At 55.3% G+C, this 23,766-nt stretch overlaps 1 protein-coding gene across 1 annotated transcript in view; it reads left to right on the top strand.

Moving 5' to 3' along the window:
- RXRA (retinoid X receptor alpha) overlaps positions 1-23,400 on the top strand; it is a 94,034-nt gene extending 70,634 nt beyond the window's left edge. The window contains exons 5-10 of the mRNA XM_068656444.1: positions 4,275-4,444; positions 9,559-9,688; positions 13,619-13,751; positions 14,787-14,878; positions 16,113-16,218; positions 19,705-23,400. Coding sequence (XP_068512545.1) covers positions 4,275-4,444; positions 9,559-9,688; positions 13,619-13,751; positions 14,787-14,878; positions 16,113-16,218; positions 19,705-19,852 — 779 coding nt within the window. The 3' untranslated portion in view covers positions 19,853-23,400. The remainder of the gene's footprint in view (positions 1-4,274; positions 4,445-9,558; positions 9,689-13,618; positions 13,752-14,786; positions 14,879-16,112; positions 16,219-19,704) is intronic.
- The last annotated feature ends 366 nt before the right edge of the window (positions 23,401-23,766 follow it).

Raw genomic sequence — 23,766 nt, 5'->3', positions numbered from 1 at the left:
AAAGCAGCCACCCACTTGTAGGCTCGGGGAAAACGGAGCAGGTTTGGGTCTTGGAGGCCACCGGAGCCTCCGGGCTCTCCAAGAGGAGAGCGGCGAGCTGGGGCATCCCGCTGGCAGGATGGCACCCAAAGCAGTGGGATCAGGTCTTCTGAAAGGCAGAGGGTTGGGTGGGGAGGCCACCCTCATCTCCCAGTGCTCCAGTGAAGCTGGGCAGGGCACAAGAGGCCTCAGCTGCCTGTCTGTGAAATGGGCGCAGCCGCGTGCCCCGAGAACCTTGGGCCTCCTGGAGATGGGGCTGGGGCTGAAAATCTGCCTGGGTCCCTGAAATCTGCCTGGGCTGGAGTGGTCTGGAAAGGGGCATCAGCCCCCGTGTGCCTCTTCTGCTGTCATCTGCCGTGGTTTTTGCACTGCCCAGGGATGAGGTCGAGTGCTGGTGCCTGCCCTCCGTGTGCCACTCGCCGGGTCCGTCCCCCAGAGAAAGACCCATTCAGTCACGTCCTGGTGGAAGTGAATTATTCTTCCCCTTCGTCCCCTGAGAAAAGGAACAAAGCCCAGCCAGTCGCCCATGTTATTGCTCCTGGAAGGAGGGGTGTTTGTCTCAGACACAAGCCCTCCTCTCTCTGGAGGCAGGCTGATCACAAGCTGATGGAGCCTGCAGCTCTCTGCGAGCAGACAAGCGCGCCTCTGACCCCACGGCTGACGGGGGCACCTCGGCACTGCCTCGGTGCAAAGCCCCATTCCCTCTGTGCCTCTGGCTTCCTGCATTAGAATCCCTCGAGTGCAGAAGCTCGGGGGTCCCAAGCACGGGGACAGCAGGTCGGGGTACCCGTGGCTTTGGTCCAGAGCCCATGGGTCTAAGCACTTCAGCAAAATGCTGCTGAATCAGCGTCGGAGACACCAAGTTGGTTTTCTGCTTGCATCTCTCACCAGGCTTTAGAAGCAGAGCTTGCATTTGAAATCTTTCTCTTTCTTCAAGCTAATTAGGCTGCAGATCACAGCAGCGGGTTTCTCTCCGCCAGCCAGAAGCTTGAAAAGGAAAGAAACCTTCTGCCCGAGGACTGGGATCCCGGGGCGTTCGCACGGCTCCGAGAGCAGGGGCTCGGTGACGGGGGCACGAGGCTTGGGGAGCAGTGACAGCAGTTGGGGTGCAGAGTTTTCCTCGTTGCTGCAGCGGGTGGAATTTGCATTATTTTCACGTCAGCTCTTGGTCCTGGGCAGCTGAGGTTCTTCTGCAAGCCACGGGATGAGGCATTTTGGTTCTTTCAGAGGGAGAAGCCACCAAGAAGTGGTCTTAGCGCACGTATATTGCTGTACCGCGGCCTGGGGAAGTGCAGGCGGGCTTGGGATCTCAAGATGAGAAGTGACAGCAACCAGCCTCGGGCAAGAAGAAGCCAAATGAAGCGGAATAACGTGAGCGCCTCTTCATCAGGTGCCATGGCAAACACAGGCTTCTGTCCTTGGCTCGGCTCAGACATAGCTGGAGGAGGCGCGGCCGCCTCCGAGAGCTCCCCGACTGCAGCATCTTTTTTCTCCTCAAGTGCATTGCAGGTTTTAAATGCTTCCCTTCTGTTAGGAACATCAGACTAAAAAAAAAAAACAAAAAAAAAAACCTCTCAACCATACGAGTCTCCTTGAAGAAAAATAAAAGCATCAGCACGGCCGTCAGCACAGAAGAGCCTGCAGAAGCTGGTCTCTGAAAACACAGCACGTTGGACGGGGTGGTGCAACAACAGCTCAGCCCTGCTCTGGGGACAAACGTGCCCTACTGTGCCACCCTAAATACAGAAATTGGCGTTGGTGGTACCCGCACGGTGCTAAAAGCGTGCAGCCAGGGCGGTGAGGGCAGCAGGGGATGAGGACGCGGCTGCATCCATTGCATATGTTGATTGTGTCACCAGGGAGAGTTCGGGTTGGAGGAGCCGGTCACAGACCCCCTCTAGTTTTTTGTATTTAATCTCTGTACCTGGAGAAACAGCAAACCCCATGAGCTTACAATGTCCATGAGAGGAAGGGACAGAAATCCAGCAGAAGCACCGAGAACCCGACGATATAATGACCTTTCTAAATTTTACTGTGTTACAGGGATGGAGCACCATCCATCCCGGCCCCCAAGACTTCTGGCAAGCCGAGAAGAACAAGGTATTGCAGTACTGCCAGACAAGCTGCCATGCAGCGACCACATTTATATTCCTCTCTTTTTATTTTTTTATTTTTTATTTTTTATTATTTTTCATTTTTTATTTTTTAAGATAAACAGAACCAAATAACAGAGCCACAAAGAAACCCAGCTCCAAATCAAGCCCATTTGATTTTTTTTTTTTAATCAGCTCCACCGTGGGGCTTTTTTTTTGATTAATCCCTGGTGGGAGTGGGGAGTGGACTCCAGAGATCCAGTCCCAGGTCTTTATGGAATGTGACAGTTGGTGTTGGTGGGGCCGAGATCTGCAGATTTAAGGCTTGAAGTAGCTGCTGTCCATGCAGACCTCTGCAGCTCATTCCCACAAATGCCAGTGTCCAGCCCAGTTACTGGCAGCTGAGCTGGGGGATGCATCTCGGACTGGTCCCACTGGTGGAAACTGGCCTCGGGCAGCCTCTTGCAGAGCCAGGAACCACACTTTGTACCTTCATCTGTGTGTCCTGTGCACCTGGGCATCAGGTCTTTGGCGTTTGAGTCATTTTATAAAATCCCGTTTTCCAAGTTTGCCTTTCTCCAGGCTTTTCTGTTGTTCAGGAGCTGTTTTATCCCTCCGAATGTGCCCAGAGGAGCTCCGGGGCGTCTGTGCTGTTGAGGAAGGGCTGGCATTAAGCAAAAATTTCTGGTCTTTTTATGACTGAGAAAACAGAAGCGTGGGTGGGTGTGGGGAGAAAGTTCGTCAGGATTTGATGTTGGCCTGAAAAAGTAAAGCGAAGCATCTGACCCAGACAAGGTCCAGATGGACCAGAGCCACGTCGCAGATCTGAGCTTTACCAGTCTACCTGGCCCTGCTCAGCCAAGCTGAAAACGCTGTGTGGGCCTGGGGAGCCTCTGCAGCCTGTGAACTTAGAGCAGCTTGCAAAAATAACCTCTTACTTCGTGCCCGAGAGCTTTCTGCCAGCAAACAAAACGTCCCGTTGGCGTGCAGCAAACCGCAGGCTGCAGCGCCGCGGCAGGAGGGCAGCCCTCACCGAGCGGGCTGGCGAGGAGATAATGCCACCAGTGTCTGTACAGGGCTCCTTTAGCACGTGTTTTAATTTCCTGGCTTTTAAGAAATCAGTTTTGTGTTATAGATTTTATCCTTGTGCTTGGCATGGAGCTGCTTTCACCGATTCCCTAAGGGTCTCCTGGTGCAGCTCCGATGTCGCTGGAACAATGCCTGTGCCCCTGCTGCTCACAAAACCAGGTTTAAATTCAGCAAAGAGGTAAAGCGTTAGGATAACTGATAATAAGTAGCAGGCTTTTTACGTGACTGAGTGCCTCGTTCAGTCCTGGACAAAGAGCTGGGGAAGTTGTCTCTGGGGACAAGGGATGGAAACTCCTCTTGCTGCAGCCGTTCCCACCCCGCCGTGCTGGGCAGCAGGGGATTTCGGGCAGGTAACGTTAGGGTTGAGAAAGAGCCGGTTACCCGTGTAACTGTCTGCGTGGAGCTGCTTTCCAGGTTTAGTGAAAGCTCGGTGCCGGTTTCAAAAGGAGCTGGTTAATAAGAACGTTATTAGCATCTAACGAGCCTTTTTCATCTGGGTGCTCGTAGACGTGAACTCATCGGCACGTGACACGCTTCTGGCTGGGTTACTCCTTGCACAGGCTTCGGGACAGGTCTCTCCTGTCGGTGTGGGAACTGCCCTGAGACGAAGGCTGGATCAGGGTTTGCATGGGGCGCGTGAGGGCAGATCCCTGCTGCCGGCGGCTGCTCCCACGGTGGCAGCGTCCCGCGGAGCCCCAGGGCGCTAGGGGCAAGGCGTGACCTCCGTGGAAACGCACCACCGACAGGCTCAGGAGATGGATAAATTCTCTTTTCTTGAGGGTTCCCTTATGCTATCGGTTCACCTCCTCCTTTTCTTCCCCCGCAGCAGTGCCCACCCATTTCTGGCACCCAAGCCCGACCCGCACCGAGCACGGTGGTGGCGAGGTCAGGTTGGAGAAGGAGGCAGCTGACGTGTGTGTGCTCCTGCAGGTCGCAAGGACTGAGGATGCTCTGGGTTTTCAAGGCTCCCTGGAGCTTCAGGGTCCCAGCTCGACCGCAATACTGTGGCCAGGAGCCCTGGGCTGACCCTGTCCTTTTTTTGTCCGTTTCCAGCTGTCCAGGAGGAGAGGCAGCGGGGGAAAGACCGCAACGAGAACGAGGTGGAGTCCACAAGTAGCGCCAACGAGGACATGCCCGTGGAAAAGATCTTGGAAGCTGAACTCGCCGTGGAGCCCAAGACAGAGACGTACATTGAAGCAAACATGGGCTTGACGCCGAGCTCGGTGAGACCCCAATGTCCCCTGGGTCCCATCCTGGCACACGGGGCTGGGCAAGCACGGGGAGGGGCTCAGCGTTGGTGTAACACCAGCACAGCAGCGAGCCTGGGTCAGGGCAGGGTTAATTTGGGGGAGAAGAGCTGTGCAGGGCTCCAAAATGCAGATGAGCTCAGGTGAAAGGCTGAGGAAAGCAAAGCCCTGCTTGCTGCCGGCACTTCTCTGGCTCAGACACAGCGAGGGGTGCTCTGTCCGGAGCTGCAGGGAGGAACTTGTGCCGTAAGGCGTAATTAAAAGGACTGGAAGGAAAGGTTTTGCTGTACTTAACAGCCAGCAGTGCTAAAAAGCAGGAAGACAGCCCCAGCTCTGACGAGCTCATAGTCCAATCAGGCCCATAACCAGACCTTGGTGGCTGAAGTGCAAAGAGATAAGGGCTGTAAAACGGGGTGTGACTTTCCAGATGCCGAATTGTACAGCTGCTGGCCTGGAAGAAGAGAAAACCTGCAGAAGGTTGCTCTCAAGTTCCCTTCACATTTGGAAGTCTGTGTTAGAACTGGGCCTGCTGGAAGCAGCTGGGCTTTAACAGGAGCTTGTGCAGGGAGGAGAGAGCTGATGGAATAGGGACGAGTGGGAGGCTGGGAGGTGGGAAACTGCCTTGCTGTGCTTTCTTAGATTCCCTTCTCATCAGGTGATAGCCTTGCTTTGAGAAGGCCTCCCTGCAAAGCAGCTGCCTCCAACCTATCCGAAATCTGGCTCCTAGGACAGACCATGCACAAAGCCCTCGTAAAGAGCCTTATTGCAGAGAAAGTACACTTAGGCTAATTACCCCCACCCCTGCCATACTGAGGGACTGAAGGTCTGAAAGAAAAGGGAAGGAAGGGGGAGAGAAAGAAAATAAATTGTCACCACCCTGTAAGTGCTTTTGGGGCTGGGTTCTGCTGTGCTTGGTTTCCCATTTGCCCAAGGCGATGCCTTCTGGCAGGCAAGGGGGAAGCAGCAAGGGGCACTGCTGCTGCAGGGCATCAGCTGGGGCTGCAGAGGGCTTAAATCACCCCAAAACTCAGGGTAGGGAGAGGCTGGAGCACAGGGCATCCCTTGGGTCCTGTGGGATGGAGCTGGGCTGGGTGGGCAGGCAGCTGAGAGCAGGAACACGTGGGGAAATATCCCTCTGCTTTTCCTATTGCTCCGTGCTGGGCATCTGTGTGCAGAGATGATGAAATTTCTGGGAGACGGAAGGCCTCTGCAGTATTTATTTTCTGCTGCAATGCTGCTTTAGCTCTTTCTTCACGGGAGGCTGGAGGACTGAGCCGAATACCGCATCTTGCGGGGCTTAACAGGTCTTGGAGCCAGGCTGCTCCGTGCAGGGATCTGAGCCTTGGCTGCTTCTCTGAGATGCTCTCTTTGGCCTTTACCTGCCAGGGGACTTCATGGCCGGGTCGTGGAGTGAAGTTTTTGCTGGGTAAGGCTTCCTGCTAAGGACAGGGAGGGCTCGTGTGAAGCTCTCCAGCAGCAGATTGAGGGGAAGCTCACCTGCCTCTGTGGCTCCCCATTGCCAGGGAGACCCGAGGGGCTTTTTTTTGGAGGAAAGCAACCCCGCTGCGGTTAGCGGAGGGCTGGGAAAGGCTCTGACTGCTATCAGGATTACAAATACTTCAGGGGAGTTGTAGGCAGCGTTGTGCTGACTTGAAAACAAACCCCAGAGAGCGAGGTGAAATAAATGGCTTCGTCTGGCGCTGCGTCTCCTCAGCCTCTTGTAGCAAATTGAAAGCTGGTTCCTGCATAATTCAACACGCATTACTGTGAACAAGGATGTGTGTTGCATCTAAATAGAAGCAGGAGGCTTGTTGAAATGCCCTATTATTGTCGAGCGGCTTCTGTCGATGAGGTGACATTTGTAGCAGGTTTAGCAGATGTATGAGACCAGCAGCGCCAGGGACGAGGCCACCGGATGAGGCGAGGCAAGACGGAGGAGCTGCCCTCCTCCCAGCCCTCCCCAGAGGGCTGACGTGATGGAGAGGCAGGCAAATTCAGTCCCTAATAGACACGGGGTAAAATACAAGCTGTTTCCCATCAGCCTGATGCGTTGGGTCCTTTGATTTGTGCCCCCACACCTTTGCACGTCTGCTTTGAGCGCTGCCGGCAAGCTGGGGAGCAAGGACCAAGCAGGAGCAGGCTTGCAAGGACGTTTCCACCGTGCTGTGCCTGGCTAGGATGGAGGTGGCAGCACACAGACAGAGCTAACACCTTCCTCTCCCAGCTGGTCTCATGTCTGTGACTGTCACCTTCCTGCCATCGTCCCCCCTTGGCTTTGCAGGCTGGCACCTGCGCTGGTTTTGGCCACCTAGCCGAGCGTGGCACCAGCCGTGGGGCTTTGGCACAGTTATTGCAGCCGATAAAAGGGGAGGGCAGGGGTGGGCCCGTGGTTCTAGGGCAGTGCCAAGCCTCGGCATTTCGATAAGCATCACTGAGACACTCCTAATTGCAGCGGGGAGCCCCCAACAACAGCTCTGCAGCCTCCGCAAATAGCTGCTAATTGGCAGAGTTGGCAGGCTGCTGACCGTGGCAAAAGGGATAAAGCCCCGGGGAGATTCCCACAAGCTTTCGGTGACTGTTGCTGCAGGATTCATCCACGTTGTGTCCCCGAAATCCCCCTGTCACCCCCTGCCCCTCGGGACGATCTGGGCTCCTGCTGCGTAATCACCACCTTGGATGGGCTCCTGGCCACCGAAAAGCAGAGCCTGTAACTGAGAGATGTTATTCCCGTTAATCGGCCTTTAGCAGCTGGTTTCAAGTCACCGTTTTCTGGAAGATGTCTCCAAGCTCCAGTTTTCCAGCAGGATCAGGTGCCCGCGTGTCCTTTCCTTCTGTCACACTCCGGCACCGTGCCCTTGCTATTTACTGCAGGAGGGGATTTGCTTTCTGTGCGCGGGGATGGTTTCTAGCAGCACGCCGTAGATCCCGTCCTGGATTGAAGAGGGGCCCTCCAGCCCGCGGGGATGACACTTTTAGCTGCCTCTCAAGCTACAGCAGTTAAAATTCTGCCAGGAAGCGCCACCGTGGTTCCAGGAACTGCGATCTGAGGTGTAATTAAAGGCTGGGCCCCTCGCTGTGGCTTCGGATGGTGCCGAGAGCCGAGCACAGCTCGTGCCACTTGCGGAGCACCGGGGCTGTGGGAGCAGAGCTTGGTTTGCTGCATCGAGGCAAGTGCTGGAGGCAACCTACCCAGAAGCAATCCTTTGGGAAAAACATCCAGCTTTCCTAAAATACCACTTCGCAGCCACCTGTTGCCCCGCGGGTCAGGTTCGGCAGGGGCACGCGGTCTCCCCAAAGTCGTGTCCTGCTCCAGGGCACGCAGGGCTCCATCCCTCTCCTGCCCCACGGGATCCAGGATCTCCAGCTGGCCGCTGACCAAGCCTGGGGGCTCCTTGCAGCCCCTCTCCCAGGCCAGCTCTGGTCCCCAGTGCTCACGGTATGGTTACTCTGGGCTGAGCCGCAGCCAGTGCAGGGTGCCCCCTCCCAGCCCTCCTGCAGACACCTCTGGGTGCTGCCATTCCCCTGCTTCCAGTGAAAAGCTCCTGCAGAGCTCCTCCTTGCACCCAGCTTAGGGTTTGCCTGTTGTCCAGAGGAAATCTGCCCTCCTTCCCTCCCTCTCCTGGTGGAGAACCCAGTCCTGGCTCACTTCTTCCCCAGAGATGAGCCCCAGCTCCCCTAGAGCAAGACCCCCCTGTGGCTGCACCCTTTGGGGAGCTGCTGGAGTGAGGAGGGGAAAATCCCCTTAACGATCTCCCTGCTCTGCAGCTGCACTGCTGAACCCCAGCCCAGCCCAGCCCATCCATCTCTGCAAGCAACAGGTGAAAATACTTCGAAGGCGGGTGCCCCCCTGCTTGCCAGATGCCGGTTATTTTAAGCCTGGAGAAGGGGAGATGCTGGCCACTGAGGCACAGAGGTGGTGTTTGCTGCCAGGGGATGGCAGAGTGCCCCAGGCAGGGGTCCCTGGGAACGGCTCCGTGGCGCAGAGGGAGGCGTTGTGTGCCTTGGGCTTTTTCCCTTTCTCAGAGCAGCCTTCCTCACCTCCCTTTGGTTTGTGAGTGCTCGGTCAGCTCTCTCCTAACACAGCCAGCAAGGAAAGCAAGGAGAAGAAGCGATAACCTCCAAGATGATTTATTCTCCAACCTTTTTCCTTTTTTCCCTTTACAGTCCCACAGGGACCAGCTCATCGCTGGTGGCATGTGCACTGTGGTGGCATCCCCACCTCCTGCTCCCTCCGTGCCACCTGGCGAGCAGCAAGCACCTCTGCCCTGCTGGGAGAGGTGCTTGGGTACGGGGCCAGCAGGAGGGGAATGGCCTCATCCTGGGCTGGTTGCAGGGGGAGCTGGTGTAGGGTCAGCTCCTGCCTCGGCTGTGCGCATTCCGTGCTCCGTCCCCGTGCGATCCAGAGGTGCAGTAAACGCTCCTCCTCCAGCTTTGAAACTGCTCTTTTAAGGCCATGGAAGAAAAATAATTGCACGATCAAAGCTGCTAGGTATCAGCAGGGATTACAGCGGGATGTGTGGAGGGGCTCATACATCCCTGTCCGGAGAGGTAAACCATATATACACACTTGGACTAGCGGGGTCTGTCTTTGCCGGGGTTAGACGGTCTCTTCCAGTTCCTAATCACGAGCCCACTTGAGCTGTTAGCAGTTCCTTTAAAAAGGGATTTGGTGTGTTTAGGCTGACTGTCCTCCTTGAGAGCAGATGGTTTTTGTTAGTGGATGATATTTCAAAGGGAAGGGTTTTTTCGCTTTTTCTGTAATGCCCCCTCCGTTGCTGTTTGGTGGGGCTGGGAGGTGCTGGCAATGGGAACGTGGACGCTGCGTGGCCACGGGGTCCTGTCCTGCCCGAGGAGCGAGCTGGTTGCTTGCTTGGTGTGATGGGTGCTGGGTCTCAGCACACCTGGGTCCTGTTCTGGAGCTCGCTAAAACCAGCAAGAGGCAGGTGGAGGTGAAGTCAAGCCACCTCCTCTCCCTAAAACTGCAAGCATCCGCTTGTGGGGTCTCCCGAATTTGGCGAGCCCCTTCGCTGCTCCTCCAGCCTCTCCTCTCCTTCCTTTTCCTGAGCCTTTCAATCTCCTTCTCTTCGCAGCCCAATGACCCGGTGACGAACATATGCCAGGCAGCCGACAAGCAGCTCTTCACCCTGGTGGAGTGGGCCAAGAGGATCCCTCACTTCTCCGAGCTGCCCCTGGACGACCAGGTCATCCTGCTCCGAGCAGGTGAGTGCAGCCCCGCGGGTGCCGCGTCTCTCCACCGATGGGCATTGCGCTGAGATTTAGGCAACTCACAAGCCATTAGCTGGTTCTGAGTAACAGCCTCTGATAATTCAATCGCTAAATAGGATTTCAAAAGCCCCCGGGGGATGCGTTGCTGAACGTGATCCAAAATGTTGCACCAGCTGCCAGTCGGCTTAAAAAATGTCCCCGCTCCCTCGCGGATGAGCGAGGTGCTCGGAGATGTGTGCTGGGTTCCTCCCGAGCTGGGACTTGAAAGGACAAGAAGAAGGCTTGGGACCCCACGAAATTTCATCGGACTACGGCGTTTGATCATAATGAAAACCAGAAGGAGGAGAAAAATATATCAGCCTCCCTCTCCCACCCACCAAGATGAAAATAAAAAGTCTTCGGGTTTATTTTAAATTTCCTTATGCTGCAGGGGGTCTGCAGGAACGGAGGCGTTGGGAGGTTGCAAGCAGTTAGCTGGGAAAAGGGTCTTCTTTGCAAGCCCCAGCTGCTGGCAGGTTATACACAAAGACTGGGGGGAGCAGGAAAGCAAGAGCAGACTTGAGGAGGATGCATTTTAGGTGTGAAGCGCTTTGTGTAGCTCCCGTGATGAGATAAGTGATTAAAAGGGCTTTGGCTCGATGCTCCCTGAAACAGAGGGGCAGGCAGGTTGTCAGTGGGACTTGGGAAACCGCTTCCAGCAAATGGCAAACTCCGTGTGAAGGACAAAACTGGGAAAGGAATAAAAAGACCTTGGCGTTTGGCTGCGGTACCCAGTGCTCAGCTCGGAAACGAGAAAAACTAACCTGGACTTCCAGAGGTCAGGAATTACGGAGAGCCTCAGGGCAGGGTGATCGGGTGAACTGTGCAGCTGAACCCGAGCAAGCCCAGGATGCTGAAATCCCTGGCAGTTTTAAAGTTCCTCTTCTTTCCCCGAAATGCACTTTTTATAGGCAATTTTAGAGGGGAAAGCCCTGCAGGGTGTGTGCACCCTGTCCTCTCTCTGCCCTCCTCTGCCCTTGGGTGAGCAGCCCCTGTAGAAGGGACACTGCTGCTCCACCTGGTGACTTTCTGGCTTCTCTCCTGTTTGGAACATGGATGCCCCGAATAAATGCCTTTGAAATTGGGCAGCAAAACGCTTGGAGAGCCAGGTGCTCCTCAACTCGAAACGTAGGAACTAGCTCAGCCCAAGGACTGTGCAGGTTGCTTCAGGAGGAGGTAGAAGAAGGGCTCCGGAGTAGGACGATGACGGGATCGCTGTTTCCTTCTCACCACGCAAACACCAGCTGTCACTCTGTTTAATAACACCGACTGTTGCCCAAATGCACGAATCTTGGAATTTCTGCGATTTCTTGTTGCCTCTCAACCAGCATCACTGTGTACGTACAAATACCCCGGCCCTCTCACAGCCCCTCTGCAGTCCTTGGCAGTGATTTTGGGGCGCTGAAGCCGCGCTGTTTACTGCTGTGGGTTTTCCACCCTTCTAGTTTTACTGAAATACGAGTTTATAGGCACGTTTTGTCTCGTGGTTACAGCGAGAGGCTAGGAAGGGAGCCTTCGGGGGGTTTTGTTCTCCTGTTGGCCTCGCTCCAGGCTTGGGCAAGCCCCATGGCCTCACCGGACGGCTGCCGCCAGCCTCCTGGGGGAGCTTTTGGGGATTGGGGGGGGTTCCTGGCACTGGCTGGGGGCCCTCTCTGGAGAATACAAAAAACATGGTTTTGAAGAGGGTCTCCAGAGCCTCTTGAGAGCGTGGACGAACTGAGGGATGTCTCTGCAGTGGGCTTTGAAATGAAGGCTTTCTGCAGGGATGGCAAGGGAAGGACTGGACGCAGACAAAAAGCTGCCTTTTCCTTTTGTGGGGCGGAAACAAAACCCGCGACAATAATTCAAGGTTTCCTTTTCTCTTGAGAAGACGGCTGAGGAAAGCTGAACCGGAGGCTTTCTGACCCCATGTTCTCTCCTCTCTGTTGGTGCTTATCGTGGCCAGCCCCGAGCCACATCCTTATGGGGCCGCTCGTGGGGTGTGAGCAGACCCCATTGCGTCCTGGGCTTTTACCAGGACCCCGCAGCTCAGCACCGGGAGCAGCCCCCGTGGGCTCCCCGCTCCTAGCGCCTCTGCCGGGGCCTCAGATAACCTCCCCCAAGTCTTTTAAGCTGTGGCTCCATCTATTATTGAGTGGCGAGAGCGGCCTGCAGAGAACAGCTGCCCATGAAATATTTAAGGATTAAAAATTTAGCTAAGAGCGTCAGCCGGGCTCGCTCAGGCGTTCTCGGAGGCAGAGCTAAGTGGAGCACGCGGAGCGGTGCTGGGTGGGCCGCCAGCAGCTCTCCTCCGTCATCCTGAATCATTTACAAACCTTCCCTCTTCCAGCTTTTTGGAGGAGAAGGAAACCCAACTTTTGAACCCCGTTTTCCCTGGATTTTCCTTTTCTGCGTCAAGGCCAGCCCGGCAGGGGCTACGTCTCCGGTTCGTTTTATAGGGCCACGAGGGGAAACGTGGCAATGAGGTGGGCTCACGTGGAGGTCGCTGTGCTGCCAGGTGCCTTTGGGTGCCCTGGGACACCCAAAGCATCCCTGGGGGGGCTGCAGCCACCTCGTTTGAGGGGCAGCCCCAAGCCACCACCTCTCCTCCATCCTCCTTGGGTTTCGCAATGCTGCAATCCCGCTGCGAGTGCCAGGCCTCGCCCAGTAAATAGGCAAGTAAATGCTCCCTTGATTGGGGTGGAAACATCCTGTGGCCACTCAGGGAACAGTGAACTTTATTCCTTGTCAACATTTCTGACGGCGCAGCCCATCTCTGCCGCAGCAAGTAAATATGGCACACGTGGACCTTGTATTTGTGCCAGTCAGGGAGAAAAGGCATGCTTCTGTGGCAGGAGAGATGAAGGATATACCTGCATCGCTTTTCTAGCCTGGGAAAAAATTAAATAAATTGAATATCCTGAGATTTTGGACCCTGCCAAGCAACCCTGGGTCCTGGACATGAGAGCAGTTTCAGGCTGGGCGCATCAGCCCCGCGATGAGCGTGAGCCTTCCCTGGGGCTGCAGAAAACCCATCCTGCCTTGTCAGAGACGCCTCTCCTGGCTGGAAGTCACCCAAACATCCACCCTTCAACCTTTGCAGTGTTTCTTCTTGTTAGGGGGTTGTTTCAGGCGTTTCTGAGCTCAGCTTTATGTGTGAAAAAGGGATGAAAGGGGAGCTGGAGGGCGGGGAGGGAAGTTGCGTCCTCCTCCTCCTCCTTCCCTTCCCATCCGAGCTGCTTCAGACCGATCCTGCTTGGTCCAGGCTCAGAGGACATGTGTTGTCCTGTCACCCGAAGTGCTATATCCAGCAATAAGGCACAAGCTGATGTCCAAGTGGCTGTCACTGGCCGGGTCATGGTCATGGGACATCCATGCCATGGCATGGCGAGGGGAGCGCCGCCCTCTCCACATGCCAGTGACAGAACCTCGCCTCTCAGCGAGGGTTTTCAGGGCCCTGTTTGAGCAGAGAATGAACCTCTGTGCCCCATTAGGGCTTGAAAATGAGCCCAATTAGCTGATAGGAAGCGTTAATAGCTCTTCAACTGCTCAGAGGCAGGGAATAGGGGGTCAGACCAGGGGCTCGGCACCCACTCGGGGGTTCGCAGAGCAAGGAGCAGGCAGAGGGCTGTTTGCACCCCTGCCTGCAAGGTTTCGAGAGGAAACTGCTTCTCTTGTTAGCGTTATATTTTTAGTGCATTTGTTCCTTAGCAAGCTTTTCCTTCCCTTACATGCACAAAAGGGTCGGCTCCCCCCTGCCATCCCGCAGCCAGCCTAGGGACCCCAGCAAAGGCGTCGTCCCTCGGGTGCCTTCCTCCTCTCTTAGCCCTTAGTGCCAGGGATCCCTGAACCCATTGAGGACCCCATGGCTCTAACCTGCGGCCTTGGTTGTTTTCTCCTCCCCAGGGTGGAATGAGCTCCTAATCGCCTCCTTCTCCCACCGCTCCATAGCCGTGAAAGACGGGATCCTCTTAGCCACCGGGCTCCACGTGCACCGGAACAGCGCGCACAGTGCTGGCGTCGGGGCCATCTTTGACAGGTGGGAAGAAAGGGATGGATGGTAGGGGAAGGGATCTCAATCCCTCTTGTCTAGATGTCCCTGTGCCAAGGCGGGTGTCCCACGTCCCCATGTGCAGGCAGAGGAACGGCTCCCAGCCGCCAAATCCGTCCCATGACGCCCTGTCCCCGCTCTTGGACCCGCAGAAAGCACCAAGCAGTCGCTTCGGGACTGCCCGGTGCAACGCAGAGCTTCTTTGCAGGTGCCTCCTCGCCTGAACCAGGGGGCTGCTCCTTTCTTTCTTTTCATCTTTAATTGGACCAAGACCTGAATTTGTTTTCACAGTAAAAAAATAAAAAAAAAAAGCCCCCCAGACAGCCGGCAGGTTCCGCACGCGTGTCCCAAGGGCTCGTTAATCTCGTGCTTTGGAAAAGCGTTTTCAAGCGAGGCTTCCAGCGTGTGTGACCCGCAGCATGGCTCCAGACGCTGCGTAAATTGCGGCTGATTTCTCTGCCCGAGACTCATCTCGAGGTGCCTGAGCTGGAACCAAACCGCTTTTGCTTTTTCGCTTTGCAAGGAAATTGCTCTTCGGGTGACATCATTTGTTTCCTGTGAGGTCATGAGTGCAGGATCATGACTTCACTGCAGGACCCAACAGGAAAAACTGGGCAATCAGTGGAAAATATTTCAAGACCGGCACCTGCAGAAAGAGCAAAGGGAGTAATAAAAATTACCGGCAGAGGAAATTGCTTTTAGATACCTGCTTTTTTTATTATTATTATTTATTTTTAGGCAGCTTTCTCAGGTGCCAAAGCTTCTCAGTGAATGCACGGAGCCAGTTTTTACGGTCCCTGCTGTATCTCACAGGAACTATCGATGTTCCTAATGAGCTATTTTTGATACAGGAGGAAAATGAGGGCATATCCTCAGCTGGTATAAATGAGCCCCGTCCCATGATTTTATTAAACGTGCGCCAGCGGACCTCGCTCTGGGCCTGACACCTGCTTTTTGGGGGTTTTCTTTTTTTTCCCTTTTTCTTTTTAATGCTGACGCCTGTGATTTCTGTGTCCTTTGCAGAGTACTGACAGAACTCGTGTCAAAAATGCGAGACATGCAGATGGACAAGACAGAGCTGGGCTGCCTGCGAGCCATTGTCCTCTTCAATCCCGGTACATGCGGTTACCTCCTCTCCGTGCCCCACACCTCCCTTGGCTGATGCTGCATCCTTTGGGCTCCTAAAAATGAATGTAGACATCCTTTCAGGCAAAAAAATCAGGGCAAAGTCAGAACAGAGGTGTTATTGCCCTCTGTTCCCTGATCTCAGTATCCATGGGGGTTTATTAGCTGGCTTTCTGGAAAGTCCTCCGCAGAGCCTGGAGAGGGTGAAAGGCACGAAGCTTGCTCATAAAACACACAAGAACTTTTTTGTCTGCAACTGGCTTAGATTTACAGAGTCCAGCAGGCTTTCCCGTTGACTGCAGGGGCAGGGATTGCTGCTGGGGGTTATCCCTGCCCTTCCTGCGAGCCTTTAGTGCATTGGGAGGTGGCTGCTGTCCTGTAGATGCCCCTCCTGGGGCTTTCCCTGCGTTTTAACGTGGCTCAGTGCAGGGCAGAAGCAGACATGGCCGAGGACAGAGGTGCTCATTTGGGGCCCCCCCTCACCTCTCTGCTCTCTGCAGGAGCAGGGTTTGTGCCCAGGCACTGCTCGGTCCCTGCCCTTTCCCACCATCCCCACGCCAGGCATTCCAGCAGGGTCAGTGCCGTGTCTTGTTTTTGTTGTTCTGTTTGACTTTTTTTTTCTTTTCCCCTCGTAATCACCAGTAATTTATTGTCTGTAATTTGGGATTAGCCCTGTATGGTAAAGGAAGGGGGATCCGGAGAGGTTCCCACTGCACATGCGCCTGGGATATCGATGGCCTGGCTGTCCCTTTCCCCCTGCTAAAACCAGCTCCTCGCCACCTCAAGGGACCTGCTGGAGTAGGGACTTTTCTTACAGCCCCACTGCAGTGCTTTGTGTTAGAGGGAGAAATCCCCCAAGTCCGTGCCTCGATGGGGTCTTAAAGCCTTTGAGGTCTGTGACCACTGCAACGAGCCCAAATGGTTGGGACTGGGATACGAGGTGGGGTAAAATGGGGCTTCTGTGGTCACAGGGCAAACCTTTCGGGGCTTGAGTGCCTCGGGAAGGTATCGGGGTCCTGCTGGAGCACTCAGGGTGCAGACACTGAATCCAGGTCATGCCCTGCACTGGTTTGCACTGGGGGTGCTGGGAGGGGTGGAGGTGGCTGCGCACCCAGGGGGGTGCACAGGGAAGGGGTGTATGGGGAGAGGGTGTATGGGGAGGGGTGCCTCGCCTCCCCGCACACCTCGAGGCTCCTGGCTGATGCTTCTTCCCTTGCCTTTCAGACTCGAAAGGTCTCTCCAACCCGGCCGAAGTCGAGGCGTTACGGGAGAAAGTGTACGCATCGCTAGAGGCGTACTGCAAGCACAAATACCCCGACCAGCCCGGGAGGTGAGTTGCTGCTGGCTGTGCCCCGTCCCACAGCCACAAAACCCCGTGCTGGGGGCACTGCAGACCCTGGGGGGGGGTCCCGGTGCCATCCTCAGGGCTGCAGCCCGCAGTGTGAGGGTGCTGGGTCCCGTCTGCACCGGGCTCTCGCTCTGTTACCGCATCTTCTGGGAGCGAGCAGCTCTCTGCAGAGGCAGCTGCTCATTTCTGTCCCGCCTCCAGCTGTGAAAATCCCCCAGAGGAGTGGAGAGAGGTCCTTAGCCCTGTGCTTGCAATCACCGAGGATGGGCTTTGGGTGTTGCCGAGGAGCCCAAGCTCCTCCTGGGCTGAGCACATGGGGGCAGGGGTATCGTTTCCCTTTTGGAAACCACGGAGAGCAAACCACAGAGCAAACAAGACACACACGGAGTTAATTTTCAGTGGCAGATGAGCATCATTGCTGGGAAGTGAAAGCCTCAATTGATGCTCTCTTCTCCCCTCCCTGCCTCCCCCAATCCAGCTGGGAATGGGAGGGGGAATTAGGAATGCTTTCCTGGAGCTCTCCGGAGCTGAGTGGGCGCATTTTCCCAGTTACAGCCTGAAGCTGGCGACTGCCAGTTCAGTTACTGACAGTCATTTGAGAAACCAAGCGAAGCACTGGAAACTGCTGCCGGTTTGTATCGCTGCTGAGGCTCAAACGCTGGGAAAAAACAGCCCCAGCAACCGGGATTTGCATCTCACCTGCATTCCTGGTCTTGCTGGTCTGGGTGGTTCAGAAAAACAAGGATGCGCTTAAGCAGCGAGTAAAGCGAACAGAGCAGAGCCTCGGGAGTAATAGTGGGCCTCTTTTTTCTCCCTTTTGGGTATCAAAGTGCTGGCAGATGAAAAAAGACAAGGTTGTTCAGAGGTTTCTAGGATGTTCCTGGCTGGCTTGTGGAAGATAAAGGTCCTGTTGGGTGTTCTTGATTTTGGCAGTGGTGAGGAGCACAGAGCAGGGACGATCGCCTCTGGTGCCCTGAGCAGTGTGCATGGACCCCAGGCTGACTCCGGAGCCGAGTCCTCTTCCTGTAAAACGTGATTGAATTGCACCTCCTCAGCAAATCCCCGGCCCCTGGACTTGGCAGCTGCGGAGTTTCGGGAGAGCTCTGTGCCTCTTCGGGCTCCGAGCGGGCAGCCGGCCCTAAATGGCACGAGGAGAGCTGCGCTGGGGAATGCGGCCAGCAGCTCTCCCGGGTTATTCCCCCGCTGGGAAGCGCTCTTAGCCTCGCACAGGCATCCAGTGTGTGCCGCAGCTCTCGCTGCCTCATTCCTGGCCGGGGGGCACCGGGTAGGGGGATGCCGTGGGGACAGCCCCCGGGAGCGTGCGGCTGCTTTTCATGGACCAGAAAAGCACCGTGAAGCTGCTGGGCACCCCTGAGGAAAGTCACTGAGGCACCACCCAAATGTGTGCCCCCAGGGGCAGCCCCGGTGATGTGGGAGCTTTGTGGATCCTGGAGCCTGCAGCAGGGGCTCTGCTTGTGGGCTTTGAATGACCTCGGGGAGCTCCTCGTGTGATCTTCACACCCTGCTTCGCCAAAACCTTTAAGGGTAATCCTTGAGGGCTATACCTAGGAGCTACACTGAGCATTTCTTGCCTTGCTGCCTCTCCTTTCCAGCACAGGACCGGGGTGCAACAAGCCCCAGCGGCTGGGGAGGGTTAACCGGTGGGCTGGGAGGCCGGGGTTGCACAACAGCGAAGGGAAAGGCTCTCAGGAGCTCTCTCCATCTTCCTGGTCTCATGGCACAATGTGATCACCATCTGGGGCTGGAAACAAGTTCTTCCTGTGGTTGAGCAAACGCACGGAGCAGCGTCGTGGGCGCCGCACATCCTCCCCTGCTCCCCGCCGCGGCCAGCGCCGAGCCCCCACGGGTGCCCTGCGGCACACGCCTTCGGCCTCAAACCAGCCCACGAGGGCTGCCGGGCACCCTGCAGACACCCAAAAGGAACTTGTCTGGGGCAGCAGGACGAGGGGAGGCGTTCCTAGGAAAAACCAAGCCGTGCTGCCCCCCACGCCACCCCCTGCTCCTTCACCAGGGGGGCACGGGGTGTACGTGCCACGGAGCAGCCGCGGGGAAGCGGGGCTGATTTCTCCCCTGGCACGGTGCTGTGCTGCGGGCTGGTTATCTCACGGTTAAACGTATCGGAGGGCTGCAGCCATCATCTGGTTTGGTTTAAAGTGAAACTTCCTGAATGGGATGGTAGGACTGATTTGTTTTTCCTGGCTCCGGTCCCGCTGTTCTCGCCAGCTCAGCAAAAAAAAAAAAAAAAAAAAAAAAAAAAAGGAGAAAAAAGAGAAAGAGAAGTGTGCATGCATGTATAATATCGCTATGTTTGTGCTTGTCTTTCTCTGTGTTCTCTGAAGTCCCCTTCTCCCTGGGCTGGCTCGGTTCTGGCCTTTGCTTGTGTCGAAGCCTGAATTGTGCAGCAGTAAAACCAAAAAAAAAATGCACTGCCAGCAATTAAAGGGCCTCTCTCCCATTCTGCACGCCGGGACGTGTGCCCTCCAGCTGGCTGCGTGCCCGCCGTGGGGTGCGGATGGGCAGGGTGGGGGCACCCCTGGGTGTCCCCGCGGGGGCTGCAGGGTGGGCGCGGGGCTCGGTGGGCGCCGGGAGCCGGCTCGTGCAACGCAGTCGGCTCTCCCCAGCCCCCCTGGCTCTCCCCTCCTTGCTGTCAGCGCTCTTTGCGAGCCTCGTGGGTGCGACCTGAAAAGCGTCTCTGCCGGGCGGGCCGGGGAGAAAGGGCTTTTGTTCGGCTGGGGCTCGGCTGAGCCCCGTGCGCCGGGCGGGGAGAAGGGGAGCTGGGGGCTGGCACCCCGTGTCCGGGCTGGTTTGCAGCCCTGTCTCCAGCTTCTGCTTCCAGAACTCCCATCAGCTTGCTTCCATCATCTTCAACCCCGCAGCACCTTCAGCACAGGGCTCAGCCGGGTTTTGGCCGTGCTAGAAGCCCCCCCCAGGGCTGCACGGAGCTGCCTGGGAGGTGCCCGCTGCCCCCAGCAAAGCGGCATCAGGCAGCAGGAGCTGGCCCCCACTGCACCTCCTGCATCCCCTGGCTGCAAGCAGAGAGCAAGCAGGTCATGAGCGGCCTGCAGCACTCCTTGGGTGCTTGTAGGGACCCTCGTAGGTCCCTTGTAGGGACCCCACAAGCACCTCGGGGTGCTGGCTGAGCGGTGCAGCCCGTGCATGGCACAGAGCCGGCCGTGCGCCCCAGCCCAGGGATGGCTGTTCCTGTCACATTTTCTCTCTCTGTGTAGCTACCAGCAGATGTTTGTTGTGAATATCCACCATGAGCATCTAATTTTCATGGCTGGGGACATAATTAATGATTTCCCATAATTTCTCTGCACGGCTCTGGGTGTGCAGCCCAGAGCTTTGGTAGCAGGAGCTTTGGCTCCGCGCAGGAGCAGCCACAGAAGCTCTGCAGGTCGGGGCTGCTGGAAGGACATCTAACCGTGTCGTGTCTCCTTCCCCTAGGTTCGCCAAGCTCCTGCTCCGGCTCCCTGCCCTCCGGTCCATTGGCCTGAAATGCCTGGAGCACCTCTTCTTCTTCAAGCTAATAGGCGACACGCCAATCGACACCTTCTTGATGGAAATGCTGGAAGCGCCCCATCAAATGACTTAGAGAACTGCTGCTGGGTCAGTCCCTCGCCCGGCCGGGGCCTCACGGGGCTCCGTCCTCTGCTTTCTCCTCCTCCAACCCCAGCCCCTTCCCCTCCTGCCCTCCCCGATGCTGGAGGCACCGTCCGAGCTTCTCCGCGCGCTCCCCGGGGCCACCCCCCCGACGTCCTCGCCGCCTCGCCACGTTGACCCTTGTCCGTTTGCTGTCACTGCTGCGTCTAAAGACCTGATCCGCTGTTGCCCTGCGGTAGATGTAGAGAAGTGGGGGACGGAGAGCTTTGCGCCGGCCGCCGCGGCGCCCCGTGCCACGGGAGCTGGCGACGGTGCCGGCCGGCCACGGTGGCCCTTTTGGGCAGCGGGGGTTTTGAATGAGCTGAGGGAGTGGTTCGGCTCACCAGATTGCAGCTGGCTATTTTCAGAGGATGGAGGTTGGTTGTTTTTTTTTTTTTTTGAAAAAGAAAAAAAAAAAAAAAGAAAAAAAAGAATTCTATTTTTGGTTTCTAACTGTTATTAGTAGTCTCGATAGTTACTTCGCGCAGGGAGAGGCGGCCCTGACTGTGCCCCGTCAGTGAGTCACCCGTGGCTGCGCAGAGCCTTCTCCTTTCACTTAAAAGCAGAGGATTTGGGATTGAGCTAAATCCCCCCTCCAAACACCCGGTGGCCACCCCAGGGCCCCAGACACCACTGCTCTCAGGCCGGAGCTGCCCACAGACACGAGCACAGGTCCGGAGCGCTTGCTTTAAGGCTGTTTGGGACACGGCATTGCCCTTGCTGGGGTCCTGCCGAGACCCCTGCCCTCCCAACTGCCCCCAGCATCCCAGCATGGCCCCGCTCACTAGGCACCATCCTGCAGGACCCCTGCTTGATTTAAGGGCTGTTGTGTTGGAGCAGCAGGGGCCGGTGCCCTGGCAGTGCTCCCTGTTTGGTGTTTTGGTCCTGCCCTGCTCCAGGTTGGTTTTGGGTTTCTGGCTGCTGGGGTGAGCTCAACAAAGCACCCACCACCTTGACTGTGCCCTCACGGGGGTTTGGGCTCATCCAAGAGCTTGTTGATTCAGCAGCCGCGGTGCAAAACACTGCAGGGCAACAATTAGTGGGAGCGTTTGGTAATTGTGGATGTTAATGAGCGGTGAAGCAGGAATGGGGCTCCCCCTCCCCACATCTCCCCATTTGGGCAGCGACGTGGGGCTGGGAGGTCCTGGCTGGAGAGGGATGCCCGGCAGGGACAGGAGGTCAGCCCGGAGTGCCCGTCCCCAACACCTCACCTTTCACTTTAATCAGGTGTCCCCAGAGCCTGCCTGAGCAAACGGGTTAAAAAAAACAGAGCAGAACGAGCTGGGAAGGCTCCTGGGGAGGATTTCCCCCCCCTGCAGCCGGACAGGACGGTCCTGAGCACATCCCAGGGTGCTGAGAGCCAAGGATGAGGTGCCTGCGGTTGGCTCCAGGCCACTTTCACATCTGCTGTGCCCCAAAGCAACAGAGCATTAGGTCCCAGAGAGAGGTGGCTCTCCGTTCCTCCCCGGGGCTGTAGCTGCCCCCTCAAACAGCCGCTTTGTGCCTGCAGGGGGACGGAGCAGCCCCCGCCTCTGCTTTGGAGGGGACACGGTTGTCACCAGCCTGGCGGCTCCATCCCCTGCAGTTAATAAGGCCATCTCCTCGCCGGGTAAATACTCAGGATTTCAGGTCGTAACTTTGCCTTAGGCTGGCCTGAAGTGGCGAATCCGCAGAGGCGGGGAAGGAGAAGCATTTTGGCTCTGGTTCTCCAGCAGCCTGCATGCCGCCGAAAATATTATTAAACAGCTTCACCCTGGAAGAATTTGCCAAGAAAACTAGGCGAGAGCAACGAAATCTAGCAAGGGTGCCAGTAAACACGAGCAGGCTGCTCCTTGCCAGCACAGCGCTCGTGCGCACCCGCGCGCGGTGGCCGGGGGCTGGCAGCACCCGGGGGGCTCGGTTGGAGCCGGACGGTCCCCGGGGTGAGGAAGCTTTGTGGAAGAGTCTCTCGACCTTGCACTATGATAAACCCGAGCTGTCGTTCGTCTCCCTTGGGTAGAACCACTTGATGTTTTTTGTTTTGTTTTTTTTTTTGCTCGGTGAGTTTTTGGATAGGCGGTCCGTGAGCAGGTACCCCCAGCCCACCCCAGCCCCTCCTGCTTTTAACTCAATATCACTTAAAACGCCGTGAGCAGCGGGGTGTCCTGAGCAAAAAGCGTGGTGCAAAGGGGAAGGCTCTGCCAGCAAGGGGCTCTCGGTCAGGATGTGTCTCTGTGCCTCAGTTTCCCTGCTGGGGAGGTGCGTTGCCGTGATTTGTGCCCCCCCCCCCCGTGGAGGAGGGTTTTGGGGAAGGGCTGAGCACCAGCCTGGACCTCGTGCTTTCGGCAAGTATTGAGGGAGCTCCCACATTGCTGTAAATCCGCATGGCTGCTGCTTTTAGTAGAGCTCCTCCGATCCACACCAGCAGCTTTCGGGGTGCTCAGCAGGTCCTGAACACGACCACGGGTGCTCAGCCCCCTCCCCGAGCACGACCCCTGCCCACCCGCCCAGGGTCACCGGCGCAGCCGTCCCCAGCAGGAGGCAAAGCTTCTGTGCGTCCCCTGACATCTGCCACAGCAGCCTTAAAGCAACGTGCTTGTGCATGAGTTTGAGTCTTTCATTTGTATCCTTTTTCACTTTTTTTTGGCTTTTTATTTTATTTTTTTTTCTTCCTCATCATAATATCTATAAATATATTACACGCTTGTTTGAAGAGGTGATACGTGGGTAAAAGAAAAAAAAAAAAAGGCACATTATTCGCTAGAGAGGTAGGATTTTCATTTAACCAGATCTTAGTACTCCCGCAAAAATCTGGTTTGATTAGGGTGATCTATTTTTTTTCAATTTTATTTTTTATGGTTTAAATTTCCTTTTTTGTTGGTGGGACAATCTTTAATTTTCTAAAGATAGCACAACCATCAGCTTTTCAGCCACCCCGGGCCGTTCCTCGCTGCCTTCTCGTGCGCCGCCGCGGGTCCCACCTGAGCCATGGGCACGTTTCAGCTCCCCCCCCTGCACGACCGTGGCTCAAGAGCTGATGCTGTCCCCATCAGTGACTAGCGTGCATGATCTGTTTTAAGTTGATACATATGTGCGTGTGTATACATGTATGTACTGTAGATATATACACTGTATAAATATCCTCACTCACATATACATATATTATAACCGTAGCAATTACAGACTTTTTGTTTTAAGTCAATTCTTTTTTTCCTGTTTTTTTGTTTTTTTTTTTTCCTCTCATATGTTTTTTTTTTTTTTGCTTCATGTCAGCGAGTACATTGTATCTGAAGCCCTTTCCGAATTGGCGTACGCCAAATCTGGATCTTTATGACTCGAGACAAAGGAAATGCATCTATTTTAAGATGCCCTTTTTTGTTGTTTGTTCTTTTTTTTTTTTTTTTTTCTTTCTTTTGAGCAGCAGGTGGTTTTGAGTAAAAAAAATAGCTTTAGCAATTCCCAATACTTAGTGATGGATGCCTTGGCTATGGGTTGCATAGCTAAAAAAAAAAAAAAATAAAATACATTTAAAATTTAGAATGACAAAAAAAAAAAGAGAAAAGATAAGGAAAAAATATCTAAAGCATCAATAAAGTTAAAAATCTATTTTTGTACAAATGTAATTTTATCCCTTGCATATTCTTGGATATTTTTTTTTCTGGATTGTTTTGTTTCTTCTACAGAGATTGTTATAAACGCTCTCTCTATTTTTCTCTCTTTCTCTCTCTCTCTTCCTCTCTGTAAATGTTCAGCCGCAGGGACAGGGATCTGGAGAAGAGGGAGAAACTTCTGACTGTGTTTTAAAGGCTTTATATGAAATCTCTTTTGAAATAATTTTTTTGAATGAACTTTTTATTTTTTTCCCCCACTTCCAAAATCTTTTTCGGG

Source organism: Anas acuta, chromosome 20 (assembly GCF_963932015.1).
Source record: "Anas acuta chromosome 20, bAnaAcu1.1, whole genome shotgun sequence".
Classification (NCBI taxonomy): Eukaryota; Metazoa; Chordata; class Aves; order Anseriformes; family Anatidae; genus Anas; species Anas acuta.
This window is presented reverse-complemented; position numbering and strand designations above follow the sequence as displayed.